Here is a 15,078-nt window from a genome sequence, read left to right as displayed (position 1 = left end):
CACACACCCAAAAAAACACATAGAACAGCAATTTATATAAAGTTTCTGCTTTCTCTGAAATACATTATTTAAGAAAAGAATAAAAATTACTCCTTCCTGCTCTTCACACAGGTAAATAAATATCCATTATCAAAATAACTTTTCGCTTACTTTCTGAATATTCTGCAGTTCTTAGCTCCTAATTCACATGTTGTACTATGCCTATTTCTCTTATAGTAAAGCCCATTAAATTCAAGTTATGCTTCCAAATTAATAATTCAGTTACTCCTGTTAATTAACTATGTATGTGTTGGGAGTAGGTTTCTTGCCATCATGTATGGTCCTCTGCTTCATTTTAGCTTGAACATCTCTAATTTGTGATGAATAGATCATCCCATTTTTTTAGCTGATTGTTGCCATTGAATTTAATCTTGCCAGGTTTTGCCTGGGAAGATTTTCCAGGTGACTGGGTTTAAATCATAGACTTTTATCCAAAAAAAAGATGTCCCAGTATTCTACAAATGTAAATCCCTTCAGTCTAGACATCAGCTGATCTTCTGTCTTCCTTTGCTCATGTGACAGAAAGAATCTTTCAGGAGACCCCCTGTATGTCCCAGCGAGAGCCAGGGTGGTCATAGGTCAAGTGTACGTCCACCTACATGACTGAACAAGCAGCACATGCTGGCTCTCAGCACCCTCTGAAGGACTACAGTGACTGCTCTTGAAGCAAAGGTTTGTGCTGCCTTTTGGTGAGTGCTGATCTCTGAAGTCTGACTGCACTTTTGGGTGGTTCAGAAGACAGACTTACTCTGCAGGTTCTGCAGATTGGCTTGCTAATTCTGCTGCTCCTTTGGGTTACATTTATTCTAATTTCATGCCCTTTTTGACAGTGTGCACAGTAGCTTCCTTAAATTTCCTTTGTTGTATTTCATAGTGATGATATGATGCTGGCAGCTCACTGGAAGCAGGGCCTGGATTACACCCGCCTAAGCCTGTAGTCTTTACTTCCAATGATGATAAACACATTGGCAAAATATATTCCTGTTTACTTTCAAAATCATAAAATCATAGAGAATCATAGAATGGTTTTGGTAGGAAGGGGCCTTTGAGATCATCTAGTTCCAACTCCCTGCTAAAGGCAGGGACACCTCCCTCTAGTCCAGGTTGCACAAAGTCCCCTCCAGGCTGGCCTTGAATGTTTCCAGGGAGGGGGCATCCACAACCTCACTGGGCAACCTGTTCCAGTGTCTCACCACCCTCATAGTAAAGAATTAGTATCTAGTCTAAACCTACCCTCTTCCAGTTTAAAACCATTTCCCCTTATTCTGTTGCTACATACCCTTATAAAAAGACACTCCCCAGCTTTCCTGTAGGCCTCCTTCAGGTGCTGGAAAGTCTCTATGAGGTCCTCCTGGAGCCTCCTCTAGATTGAAGAGCCCCAACTTTCTCAGCCTGTCCTCAGAGGGGAGGTGCTACAGCCTTCTGATCATCTTCGTGGCCCTCCTCTGGATCTGCTCCAGCATCTCATATCAACACTTCATGTTGCATGTTACTGTATGCATGATCTGTTTTCTCTTTTCTCTAGTCCATCTTCCAGCTCATGGGGCTAGGAAGTTTTTCATTCTCACCTAGACTATTTTTAGAAGAGGCTGTACTACCAATTTAGAACAAAGTCAATACCAAAAGCTAACTCTTCTATGAGGTCATTTCTAACATCAAATCAATTCTAATATCTAGATATGCATACATTTTACTATCCCATCACAGCATGTTGGACTGACTTCCTTCTCCAAGTTCTTTGAAAACTGAACAAACTCTTGGAGATTTTGTTTGAACTTCTGATCATAAAATACCTGTGAAACAGGATTGTACTTGAGGCTTCCCAGGAAATCATCAGTAGGTAGTGCAGCAATCCAGTGAAAGCATTTTTCAAGGGTTTTAGGAAAGCCTTCAGCATCTGCTTGGTTTTACTCGCAAATATTTGTAGATCCTCGTGTCTTGACTTGAAGTTACTTAATTGTATCTTATCTGAGAAGTCGATGGGTTCTTTCCTTGGCTGTTAGGTAGATCCTGTTAATATCCCCCTGTGGACTGAATATCTATGTTTGCAGTGCCCACAGCTGCCTCAGCTATTGAAACTCTTCCAGAAAACCTGCCAGAACTGAAAACAACCTCTCTTTCTAAAGACTGATGTGTGAGGTAGGTAGTTACATGCTTCAACACTAGCCCAAAGCTGAAATTCTACATCATACCTAGCCTATCCCTTTTAAATTTTTGGGTCACTTCTGGTATAGAGCTTGCCATAACAATGTAGCCGGTATTGGGCACTCTTTAATTTCTTATTTGAGGAGAATATGAACTAGATCCGTGACTTGGAAAAAAGAGCAATTGTGCTTGATGGAGTCCTTTTCAGGTGATAAATGTTGCCACAAACAGTGATGATAATGGGATTTTCAAATGTGCAGTGTGAGGTAACTATCGCTAGCTCTTACCTTGCAGATAAGTACTTTACTACTGATAAAGATTGTAGTTGGCTTCCAGAATCGTTGACCTGATTTCCCTAAAGCTTCTCTGTCAACCTGGGTTGTCTTATTCTTTGGATACAAATTATAGCACTAGAAGTGCTTAACAGCTAATATACTTAGCATTTCTGGTAAAGCTGAATAGGTGGTACATCAGCGCAACATATCTTTGAACACTCAGGATGAAAACAAGATAGCAACAAGTTTCTAAGTGCTAGCTGGAGACTCAGGCACGCATACCTGTGCAGCCAGCCCAAGTGCTGGTTAAAAGATGGGTCTGGCTGTGGCTTCATGCTGGCTGACCCCTCGCTCATATCCCCAAACTGGGGTGTGTTGGCAATGACTTGCAGTGTGCAATGGGGAAGATACCTCCTTTCAAGTTAACTTATTTTCTCACTAATCCCTTGGTTACTGTTTAATCTGGATGATCATTGTCTTAAGTAAACTTTGTTATTGTCAGATTCCCCTTAGTGTTATCAGTTTTGGACAAACAACCTCTCAGAACAGCCAGATTTGGGTATTCGGTTCACACGCACTATTGACACTTGCATTCCTGCCATGCCATCTGTTGTTATCCAGGCCTTGCTACCTCGAGGCATGGAGTCATGCAGTTCCTGTACAAAAAAAAACCTAGCTCCATTTCAGTAAAAGCAGATCTAGTGGACACAAACAAAACTGCTGATTCTGCATCCAGTTTTCGTTTTAGAAATCACTGGAGAAGACTTCATGTGCAGAAAGGTTAATCAAGCATAAGAACAATATTCCAAGCAACACAGTTCTTTCAAATTCTTCTTCTGCTACTTCAGACTCTACTGTTTGGCACTGTTTGTCATGATCTGTGACTATGAAAAAAACAGACCATGCAGGAAGACTGCAATGGTTTGTAGCATGACATGAAAAGCTGCACCTATTCACCTCATGCTGACATGACCTCAGCAAGCTGCTCTAACTGAACTGGAAGTGGCTTCTACCACAAGTGTTGGTTTGCTGCCTGCCTCACTGGCTTTTCTACAGGTTCTGTACTCAGAGGACTGAGGAATTAGCAGTGTGTACGAGCTCCTGCAATGCATTTGTGCTAATAAAGAACTGTAGCAGTTGTCTTTCATCCTAGTGTCTGCCTCCTACAGAGTGTGGAAAGATACCAATGACAGGGGATTTGCATGGTTGAGGTCTGTCCTTGAGGAAGAAAACATTGATGCTTTTGTAGTAATTATGTTTACCAATATATGTAGTGCACACACATTTTGCTTGTGATGTCTTCTGTTTTAGAATCCTGTTATGAAGGATTACAGTTTTTCTCTCAAAGACCAGTTTAATCTAATCTAATTCTGTGTCGAGACAGAGTAGGAGGGAATTGTTTCACGGTTCTTGTGCTGCCTCCCTGTCATGGTGCAGGGATAATGTAAGGAATGGTTCTGACCTCACACTGCCTTATGACTGATGGGCTAGCCTCCTGATATCAAATGCATTGTGCATCATGTTTTTTATGCTATTTTTTTTCCTCCAAAGTTTTTTTTCCTCATCACTTCAAGATTAGTTTCCTTTCTACAATATTCTTGTGCCAGATGGTCTTCAGATGATGAATGTTTGCAAGCACTAGGAAAAAATAGTAAATCCTTGCTGTAGATAACAAAGAGATTTAAAGCAAGGGGGAATCATCATGTTGATGGTTCAGGACTGTTAGATCAGCAGATTGGTTGCATCTCACAATTTTATTGAGGTTATGTTCCAGTGTCAGGCTGAGTTCAGTGGGACTTGTGAAGAGATGCCCTTCCCAGCCCTCCCATCTGTAAGTGCAAACAAAAGTCAATTCAGTAATTCATCTTCTATTGTGGCCTGACCCTGTGTGAATTAGCAAAGTTAAATTATTCAAAAACTGACAGAAACAAAAATAATAACATAAAACTTAGGATCTGGAACAAAACGGGATACTTTGGTGTTGAAGTTGTGCTTTAGAAACAGGAATTAGCAGCTACTGAAGGAATCATTACATTGTGATTGTTCATAACAGATGGTCAGATCCAAAATGTAACATGAAAGTGATCCAAGAGGCTTCAAAGACCAAGAAGTTTTGTTTTCAAAGGGCTTGCTAACTTCTCAAAAAGGCTAATGTGGCAGAATGGCAGCTGCAGCCTACTGCTTAGACATTGTGAGCTTGTGACTGGGGGGCAGGAACAACTGCAGAGTTTTTAATGTTCTTCCATAGAAGAGTCAGTTCTGTTGAGAACTTAAGGTAGCCAAAGGGAAGCCTATTAAACGTGTCTTTGACCTAAATACACAGCAGAAGTTCCCGATTGCCTTGTAATGAAAATGTAGGCTGTACATTTCATACTGGTCTGTAAAACATTATAATTACAAATATTGTTTTGTTGGTGTCCCAGGAAATGTGCTATTAAAAATACTAGAAAGTAAAAGAGGATATTTTCCCCTGCAACAGTAGCTTGAATAGTTTTAAGAGCAACCACACTTGGGTGCACATTGCTGCAGCATCATAGAATGGTTTGAGTTGGAAGGAACATTAAAGACCAGCTTGTTGCATCCCCCTGCCATGGGCAGAACTGCCAAGATCCCACCGTATCAGACTGCCCAGGGCCCCATCCAACCTGGCCTTGGGCACCTCCAGGGATGGGGCATCCACAGTTTCTCTGTGGGCCTGTGCCAGTGCCTCACCACTCTCTGAGTAAAGAATTTCCTCATAACATCTAATTTAAATGTACCATCTTGTATTTTAAAACCATTTTCCCTTGTCCTCTTACTATATGCCTGTAACAATCAGATCAACATGAGGGTATTACCTACATGTTGAAAACTGAGGAACGGATAGCATGACATCAGAGGGCTATGGTCAAGTATATTTGACTTTTATGCAGCAAAAGTTAAACTCTGTCCTATATGTAGAAGGTGGTTTTGAGTTTTGTAGCCATACTCCCTGAAAAACATAAAATAAATATCAATACCTGCAGATTTTTGAGCCTTATGATCTCATGTTTTTAAGTATAAAATACTTATATTACAACATAATATTTCAATAACTATGACTGTTCGAAGATATTTCTGAGACCACCCAGCCTGTACTTCATTCTATCAATGCCCCCCTTTCCATAAACTTGCAGCAGATAAATTTCCTTTTTGAGAGTCCCTGATGTGTTCATACGAAAAACTGCTTCAAATACACTCTCATGAAATATTCCTGGTGTGAGGTAAAGCCAGTCACTTTGTTCTGGCTGGCACAAATGTATATGCTAATGCCTAGGGACTGCTTCTGTTTCCTGGAAAAAAAACCAACACACCTTTGATATAGAAATTGAACTCTTTACTCTTACTCTCTTCTGTATACAAAAGAAATTTCTTTTTCAGTGAAGGCTCTGCTATTATTGGTGTGCTTGTATACGTTGCTAAGCCATTTGTGTTATTTCCTTGAAGGATAACAGTAACTTGTCATACTAAGTAGCTCATAGTGTGGTCATGAAGGAAAGAAAGAAAAAAATCTCTGGGGTAGCTTGGGGCTTGGTACTGATAGGCAGGATGAGTCCAGTTGGTCACTTTTTGGTTCTGATGATCTAGGGTTTTGGAGTGTGGGGGTGAAGGGAAGGCTGTGCTGCTTTCAGCTGAACCAAACTACTGTGGCCCATGGTTGCCAGTGACCTGTCTGAACCAAGTTTGTGATCTTGCCCAGTTTTAAACACTGCTTGAATTCTCTTAGATCCAGTCATATGGGGTCGTGCTGGTCTATTCAGCAGGCACCTCTAGGATACAAAGCAGAAATTCAAACACCATCATAAGATAATGTTTCAATGAGAACCTCACTGACTGCAGCTTGTAGGAAATAGCCTTTTTTTTTAGTCTCTGGCTTGTTTTGTTGCCTCCTCCAGCCACCCTTTGTTCCCCAGCACAAATGGCCCTTTCACACTGCCCTTATCATTTTTGTCAGGTTGTGCTCATCTTAACCATTAGGGCACTTTTACTAACACTGTTTGCAATTCAACACACAACTTTTTAAAATAAAAAACGTAATATTAAATATACAAAGCTAAAAAATAATTTCAAAAACAATTGAAGAAATGGATTTCTCCAAAAGTCAGCCTTTGAGGGGACTGAGTAACTGAGTTTTAAGAACATCCGTTTTCTCCCTTTTAAGTCAGAAAACAACTTATGGCAGTCATTTAATTCCCCAGAGGTACACAGGGAATGACAGCTGTAGGTGTCTGGCAGTCTGCAGAAGTTCTGTCACTTTATATGCAAAGAGAAGCTCAGGGGACCCGAGCTGTGATATATTCCTTTGAATGCTTTGTGTGTGGCTTTCGTGTTGTCTGCAAATCATTTTAATGAAACTATTGGCCAAAGTGTATGGTATCTGTCTTTCTAAACTTGCTGTATTACATGATACATATTACTAACTGCCACTAAAAAAAAAAGGCAGTCTGCCCAGTGTATCAACTGCCATATTTACACTCAGCTATTTTAATACCCCTGTTAAGGTGCAGCTTTCCGTACTTGTCTCTGGGGCCAGTTTCACTGGTGGCACGTGAATCAAAAGCCTTTCACCATTTTTGAAGTGGCTGAAAACAACGCATGGCTTGAAAATAAAACTGCCTTTCCTTCCGCCCCTTTTGGGGGGAGTAACTTAAAAAGAGAGGGACATTTACATTTCCAATATTCAGCCTACTTCACTCTTTGTAGCCTGGCACATATGCAGTAGAATATTTATTAAGTTATGAATTACCCTATTATCCCAGGTGCCCTGCAAAGGCAAATGCAGTCACCTCCCTGCTCTGCCGAACACTTGGGCTATTGAACTTCAGTCTGGGTAGGGAGCACGGCAGCTCAGCCCCGTGCACTGGGAACTCCAGGTCCAATGGTGCCTCTGCTATCAAATTGTCCCAAGGCATCCTGAGCTGATGGCATACTGGGACGGAAGCCAGAAGGCTTTTTGTTGTTGTTGTTGTTCCCGTTTTCTTTCTTTAACTGGTTTTAAGGCTGCTCTTTTGACAGGCAGACAAATATTTGGCAGCTGGGCTAACTGAAGCACAGAAAGAGGCTCTTTGAACACTGTGTAAGATATTTCTAGCAGATGAATGGCTAAAATAAAGTATAAGTAAAATATTCAAAGTATAGTTAATATTTAAAAATAGTCATTTTCTACCACTGTTTTTGTCTTAGCTCCATAGGAGGAATTTGTAAACATAGGTAAGAGTAGTGGGAAAAAAATATGATAGACAACTCGAATCTGAAGCATCCACTTAAGCCTTACTGAATTTACAAATATTTGGGGTGTTCTGTAAAACAATTTTTTCATTTTCTTTGCTGCAGAGAATAAAACCAGATGCTTGTGTTTATATTGTAATCATAGAAGGTAAAAATAGAAAGTTTAAAGAAACTGGATTGTGATTGCTGAAATAGTTTGCATTTGAGTTCTCTGATAAGTGATATGCAATGCAGTTCACCTCATAAAGATTCAGAACTTCAGAAGAAGCCTCCAAGGAGAGAGGAGCAAACAACACAATAAGCCAGAAGCAGGCTTTCAGGGGCACTCCACTGATGGGAAGCCACAAGCTATGTAAAAGTGAAATAAATAACAATTGCTGCTTAGTTAGCAAATGTGCTTAACAGCAATGCTCCCAGTCCCCTCCTGCAAGACAAAAACAAAAACAAAACAACAAAACAAAACAAATTAAGAAATAAAATGCTACTTCCATCCTATTTCTTTTATTTTCTTATTCCTAGAAATTGTTCATTACAATTGCATGCTACCCATGCTTTCACACATTTTTCTTGCCTTTTTAAATTTGACTGCTAAAGAAAATGTCAGATCAGAGCTCAAGAGAGCACATGGAAGTTGCTTTCCATCGTGGACAAAAGTATTTAATTTTGATCTAAAACCAGTTCAATACTCTGTAGTACTGGCTGTTGTGAAGATTAAGTTCAAATTGGATGTTTAGATGAAATTATGGAATCATAGAATCATACAAGTTGGAAAAGACCACTAAGCAGAACATCTGATCCAACCACCAGCCCATCCCCACCATGCCCACTAACCACATCCCTCAGTGCCACATCTCCATGTTTCTTGAACGCCTTCAGGGACGGTGACTCCACTCCCTGGGCAGCCTGTTGCAATGCCTCAGCACTCTTTCTGTGAAGAAACATTTCCTAATATCCAGCCTGAACCTTTCCTGGTGCAACTTGAGGCTATTTTCTCCCATCCTGTTGCTGTTACCAAGGTGAAGAGGCTGATCCCCACCTCACTACAACCTCCTTTCAAGTCATGCTAGAGAGCTACAAGGCCCCTCCTGGGCTTCCTTTTCTTCACACTAAACTGCCCCAGTTCCCTGAGCTGTTTCTTGTAAGACTTGTGCTCCAGATCCCTCACAGCTTCCTTGCCCTTCTCTAGACGTGCTCCAGGGCCTCAATTTCTTTCTTGTACAGAGGGGCCCAAAACTGAACATAGTACTCAAAGTGTGGCCTCACCAGTGCTGAGTGCGCAAATCTGATGGAAAGGACTGGATGTCATTTACTACTGGAAAAAAAAAGGCTAGAGTTAAAACTTCCAGTTCATGCTTTCCCATAGTAGACAATATTATCTGTATAATCAAGGAAGCATAAAATGTAACACTCTGATGTGATTAACATGTCCAAACCTGCTGCTGTTGGTGACTGAGCAAGATAATGCAAGCATTTCACAGTGTCCTTTTTAATAGGAGGTGTCTGAAATTAGTAAAGGCAGCCAGATGTGGTAGTTAGGCACTAGGGTGTTGATGGGAACTAGCTGAAGTTTCCATGCAGACTGTGGCTACCCAGGACTGCTATGAGACAGCAGCTAACCCAATTGGTTTGGACTAGTTAACTCAATGCTGCAGAGCTGGAAGCCAGAAAGGCAGCTTGTGCTGGGGTCCCGCTTACGAACCGGGAACATAACAAAAAGAGCTCACAGTAAGAAGATAGCCACTGTGGCATGGCACAGCATCCCGGGATCCCAGAAATGGCACTTTGCTGTGCCAAAAGCTATGCTGTTAAATAAACATAAGAATATTTCAGCCTCCAAGAAAAATAACTATATCAAACTAAGGAACTGAGTTGATGGTAAGACATGAGAGATCTGGCATTTACCAACTGGGACAAATGAGGCTCTGTTCCTTCTGAAAAGCACAGCCCAGATGATTTGGCCACTTTCGCAGGAGAAGGTCTGGCCCACTCTTAGTATCACTCTTACACTGAACAGAGCACACTGGCTGGCAAATATCAGAGCCCACTGATACATTGCAGCACCAGTGATGCTGCATTATCTGAATCTGTGCAATAGTGGGCCCCATACTTCCAAATTCGCAAGACCCTGCTAAGCTGATCAGGACAAGAATGCTTGTTCAGCCTTTCAAGCTCCTTATGTCTTCATATATACCCTGCTGAGGCATGTAGACCACAGATTAAAAAACTGATGTTCCTTTTTATGTTTTCCATCATGTCAACCACTGTTATCAGCACCCTCCTTCCATCAAAGGCAGTGATAAAATAGAAAAAAATTCTCCTACCTTCTTTGACCTCTGCCTCCCACACTGGAAGTGGAAGGATGATCAGCACTGGTATATCATAAGTATATCATGCTCAGCAGATACAGACAGATGTTGATAAACTGCAATTATCTGGTTGTAGTGCTTTCTCCAGGCCTTTAAGAGAACCCATGTTTAGGTTCATCAGCTGCTGGCAATCAGCTTCAGAAATGCAGAAGACAAATTAGGGATGAGGTGCCCTTAACACTTACGCTGACTTACAACCATGAGCACGGTTTGAATTTCCAGTGATCCCGTGTGAAGCAAGCAGTTGGACTCGATGGGATGATTGTCCCTCTCTACTCTCCATTGTGAGGCTCCACCGGGAGTGCTGCCTTCAGGCCTGGAGCCCCCAGCACAAGGTTGTGGGGCTGTTGCAGCAGGTTCAGAGGAGGACCATGAAGAGGAACAGCAGTGAAGCACTTCTCCTAAGAAGACAGGCTGAGAGAGCTGGGCTTGTTCAGTCTGGAGGCTCCAAGGAGATCTCACTGCATCTTTCCAGTACTTAAAAGGAGATTCTAAACAGGAAGATCAAATTTTTACTTGGGCATATAGTAAAAGGACAATGGGAACTGGTTTTAAAGTACAAGAGGGGAGATTTAAATTAGATGTTATGAAGCAATTCCTTACTCAGAGAGTCACTGGCACAGGCCCATAGAGAAGCTGTGGCACTCCATCCCTGGAGGTGCCCAAGGCCAGGTTGGATGAGGCCCTGGGCAGCCTGGTGTGGTGGGGGCAGAATAATCTCATCTGTTGATGCTCTGGAGGAACTCGAGATGCCTTTCGCAGTGCAGCCCAAGATGCTGTTGGCCTCCTTTGCCACAAGGGCGCATTGCTAGTTCATGTTCAATTTGGTGTCTGGAACTCCGGGTCCTTTCCTGCACAGCTGTTTCCTGGACAGTCAGCCCTGAGCCTGTAATGGTGTCTGGGTCTCTTCTTCCTCAGTTACTAGATTTTACATTTCCCCTCACTGATCCCCATCAACGGATTTCTCCAGCCTGGCAAGGTCCCACTAAATAGCACAACCCATCTGCTGTATCAACCACTCCAACCAGTTCAGTATCACCTGCAAATTTGCTGATGGTACTCACTGTCCAGTCATCCACATTATCAATAGAGATTTTAAACTATACTATCCCCAGTATTAACATTCAGGGTACACCACTGGTGACTGACCTCCAGCTGGACTTTGTAAATCCATGCTAACTACACCCAATTACTTTCTTGTTCTTCACGTGCTTGGAATCATTTCCAGGATCAGTTGTTTCACCATTTACTTGGGGGAGTGATGTGAAGTGAACTGTCTTGTAGTTTGCTAGGCACTCATTTTTGATGATCTGCAGATAGCAGTGACATTGCTTTCTGTGAGTCTGGCAGAGCCCCCCTCACTTGCCGCAGCCTTTCAAGACTGGAGTGTCCTAACCACAACATCAGCTAGATCCCTTGGCATATGCACATACACTCAATCAAGGCCCATGAACTTGTGTATGATGTGTTTGCTTGAATGTTCCTAACCTGTTCCTTCCTATACCAAGTCATCCTTGCTCCATATTTCCCTTTGGTCTCAATGGCACCCAAGATTCCTTAGTGCAGGTCTTTGCATTAAAAGCTGAAGTGAAGAAACAATAGATGAATACCTTGTCCTTCTCCCAGTGTTCCCCCCACCCTCCCCCTTTTTTTTTTTCCTTTTTTATTTTTTTGTCACCAGCTCCCTTGCCCCATTAATCAGTGGGCCCAGATTCAACCTACTGTTCCTTTTACTGTTGATGTACCTGTAGAAACCTTCCTGTTGCTCTTCACAACCCTCACCAGACTCAATCTGAGATGGGCTTTCACTTCTTTAAACCCAGCTCTACATGCTCTGACAGATCTTTATTCTTTCTGGGAAAAGCTCTTTATTAAAAAAAAAAAAAAAAAAAACAACATTGTTATGACAGCTTATTACAATGTACCTAAATATTAAGTAGCGTGCAGAGTTCTTACTCTACCCTGAAAGAATCCACTACAGCTTGAAGTTCATGCGAGAGGCACCAATGGCTTTATCTGACAGTTTATTTTATGCGCCCTTAGCTAATCATTGTAAAAAGGAACTGGCTCATTATAACAACTCCTGTAAGATAGTTACTGTTTATAATCAAGAGAAGTTATACAACATGTAAAACAAGTTCTGGTTTTATAGCATAATTATTTTGACTGGGAAAACAAACAAAATTACAACATTTTCTCAGTTCCAGCAGGCATTTCATAGTTCTACTTAGGAAGGACAGGAAAGAAAGAAAGAGTTAAGCTTAGCTCTGCTTTATAAAGCATGGATTTCAAGGAACAACCCAAACACCATGAAGACCTATAGAATCATCTCAAATATACATAGTTGCTCACTTCCAGGATTTCAAGGGGCTGTGAACAGATGCATGTCAGAAACCAGGAAAATGGCTCAATGCCTTTGGGATTTCCCCCCCCCCCCCCCCCCACCAGAATGGAAGAAAGGGGGAGGAAAGAAAAACAATTGGACCAAAACTTCACTCTTACTCTCTTATAAAGTATAGCTCTTGAGAATGACAGTATCAGCTACAGCAGCCAGATCTTTATAGTTCCAGATAAGGGCTGAGATCTAGACAGATCTATAATGATTGGTTTTGATAAGTGAAAAACTGGAGCTCTGTCTCTAACATTGCCTAGAGCAGTTCCTCTCCCAGACACATTACAACCAGATTAGGAAAGACATTAGATAAGAAACAGTGCATTCATGAGCAGAGGTTTGTTCAACATACATTTTAAGCACTAGCAAAGTATTATTATTACTGCTTTAAGCAATCTTCCTTTACAGTCTCTTTGGTATCTTATCTGGTACTGACCCACGTATTAAGAAGAGAGAGTAATTTCTTGCACCCCTTCCCCAGTTTGAGGTTTCTGCACCTGTGCATCTCCCTGTCAGTTCATATACATAGAGTAAATTTAAAAATATATATCTCCAAGCTCTAGGAACTTTCTGTTCAACACGAGATGCTCTTTAATACTTCAGATACTGCAGTTTACAATATACCAGCCAGTGAGTTCCAACAAACACCTGGTAGTATGGAAAGACTGGAAACTTGAACATACTAACAAGCTGTTCTTTTCCATCTTCTTGTTAATCAGAGGCTATTAAATGTAAGAAGGTCCCTCATTTCAACAGGGAGATAAGGTATTTTACATTTTCCACTTCAGAAACAGTTTATTTACATCTAAGAACAGGAATAGACAACAAAAAACACTGGTGCTCTGTATTAGTCTATGAAAATCTCAAATGCCCAGGCCTAGTTAATCTAAAGAACTACATGTGTCTCAAATTTGGAAATACCAGAGAATGCTATATACAAAATGCTATCCAGAAATGGCACTCTTTTGTACTTGAAAATGATTTTTCTCTGGCCCCAGTTTTTCCTCTTAGTGAGGCAGCACAGCACACCAGAAATCAACTAAAAAGTAACCATTAAAAACCAAAAAGACTATTATCACCAACACTTTGCTCCTTGCCTCTCTATCCCCTCTGTAGTTCAAAAAACAAATTCATTCAATGTCTTTATTTATTTTCTTATAACAAAACATCTTTTTTAAATATAAAAATATCAAAAGTCAAAGAGGCTACAGTCATTATTTTCGAAGGAAAAGCGGAGGGAAAGAAGTTGAGAGTAACCTTGAGTTCCCCTAGAGGTTCCCCTTCAGGGCCCTGAGGCTGGGGAGCAGCTGGACCGCACTGAGGCGCTCCTCTACATCAGCCTTCCAGCAGCAGCTGATGATTCTCTGAAGCCTTTGGCCCACCGGTGACTCCTGGAAGATGGTGGCCTCCAGAGAAGGGCGTAAGTTGTAGGCTACCACTGCATAGAGCACGTATTGCCGTTCGCCCAGGTAAGGCTGCTCCCGCATGACAATCTGCCAGAGGGTGATGGCAAAGGAGTAGATGTCTGCTTTGGCAGTCACCTTCTCGCCCTTGAGGAGCTCAGGAGCACGGTGGGTGTACGTGCCCCCTTGCTGACAAACATGGTGGCTCTGGAACAAGCCTTCCTCCAGTCTCTGGGAGCAGCCGAAGTCTCCGATCTTGCATACTCCATGCTCAGTGATGAGGATATTGGCAGGCTTCAGGTCGAGGTGCACGATGCCCTGCGAGTGAAGGAAGGCTAAGCCAGTCACTATGTCACATGAGTAGCACACAGCCTCCTCCATGCTCAGAGCCTTCCTCCCACATCCTCCTTCCTCCTCCTCAGCCTGCCTCCACACATCTCTAGTGCCATAGATGACATGGTGCAGGGTGATGTTGCCAACATATTCCATGATGATGGTGCCCAGGCTGTTCTGGCTGGCAGGAGCACACGTGCTGGCAGCCACCACACGTACCACATTGTCATGCTGCAGTCGGGCTACGTTCAGCTCAGCCCAGAAACTCTGTCGGGATGCCAGCCGATTTTTGCTGCTCTTCTTCACCTGCTTCACAGCCACAGTCACACCATGGTAGGTGGCCTTGTAGACAGCCCCAAAACCCCCAGATCCCAGGGGCTGCAGGAGGCAGAGCTGATCCCAGTCAATGGAGCACCAGGCCAAGCGCGGAGGCAGGCGGCGGGTCCTGGGTGAGGGGGTCCCTTCTAGGAAGGTTTTTCCATCTTTGCCAGGAATAACTACAGGGCTGCTGCAAGGTCTCAAGTCTGCAGATGGGGAGAGCTCCAAAGGAAGAAAGCTATTAAAAGGAATAGGTGATGGCATAATAAGATGCCAGAAAAAGTTACAAGGACAGTAGACTAGAAAGCTTCTTCATGGCATCTTCCAAAAGCTCTTTTATTCTCTCTGCACAACTTTCCCCTCCCACCCCTAATGATCCGCATCTGTCTCAATGAGCTCACCCTATAATCAGGTGCACCTGAGAACATTTTTTTTCACCCTTAAGTAAATCTCTAGAAAGTAAAGGTATATGGATTTTAAACTAAAATGTATTCGTTCACGTGTATTTTGCATGATTTTTAATCACAGGAGACTAGAAAGATACTTTGCTCCATGAATGC

The 15,078-nt window shown here is 42.3% G+C and overlaps 1 protein-coding gene across 1 annotated transcript; it reads right to left on the bottom strand.

The window, feature by feature from the left end:
- Positions 1-12,752: 12,752 nt before the first annotated feature.
- Positions 12,753-14,823, bottom strand: MOS (MOS proto-oncogene, serine/threonine kinase). The gene has a single exon (XM_048939948.1). The coding sequence runs from the start codon at positions 14,780-14,782 to the stop codon at positions 13,733-13,735; it is 1,050 nt and encodes a 349-aa protein (XP_048795905.1). The 5' UTR covers positions 14,783-14,823; the 3' UTR covers positions 12,753-13,732.
- Between the last annotated feature and the right edge of the window lie 255 nt (positions 14,824-15,078).

Source organism: Lagopus muta, chromosome 3 (assembly GCF_023343835.1).
Source record: "Lagopus muta isolate bLagMut1 chromosome 3, bLagMut1 primary, whole genome shotgun sequence".
NCBI lineage: Eukaryota > Metazoa > Chordata > Aves > Galliformes > Phasianidae > Lagopus > Lagopus muta.
This window is presented reverse-complemented; position numbering and strand designations above follow the sequence as displayed.

Excerpts from the sequence above, each read along its gene's own strand:
- MOS (XM_048939948.1), bottom strand. The coding sequence starts at position 14,782 with ATGCCATCACCTATTCCTTTTAATAGCTTTCTTCCTTTGGAGCTCTCC.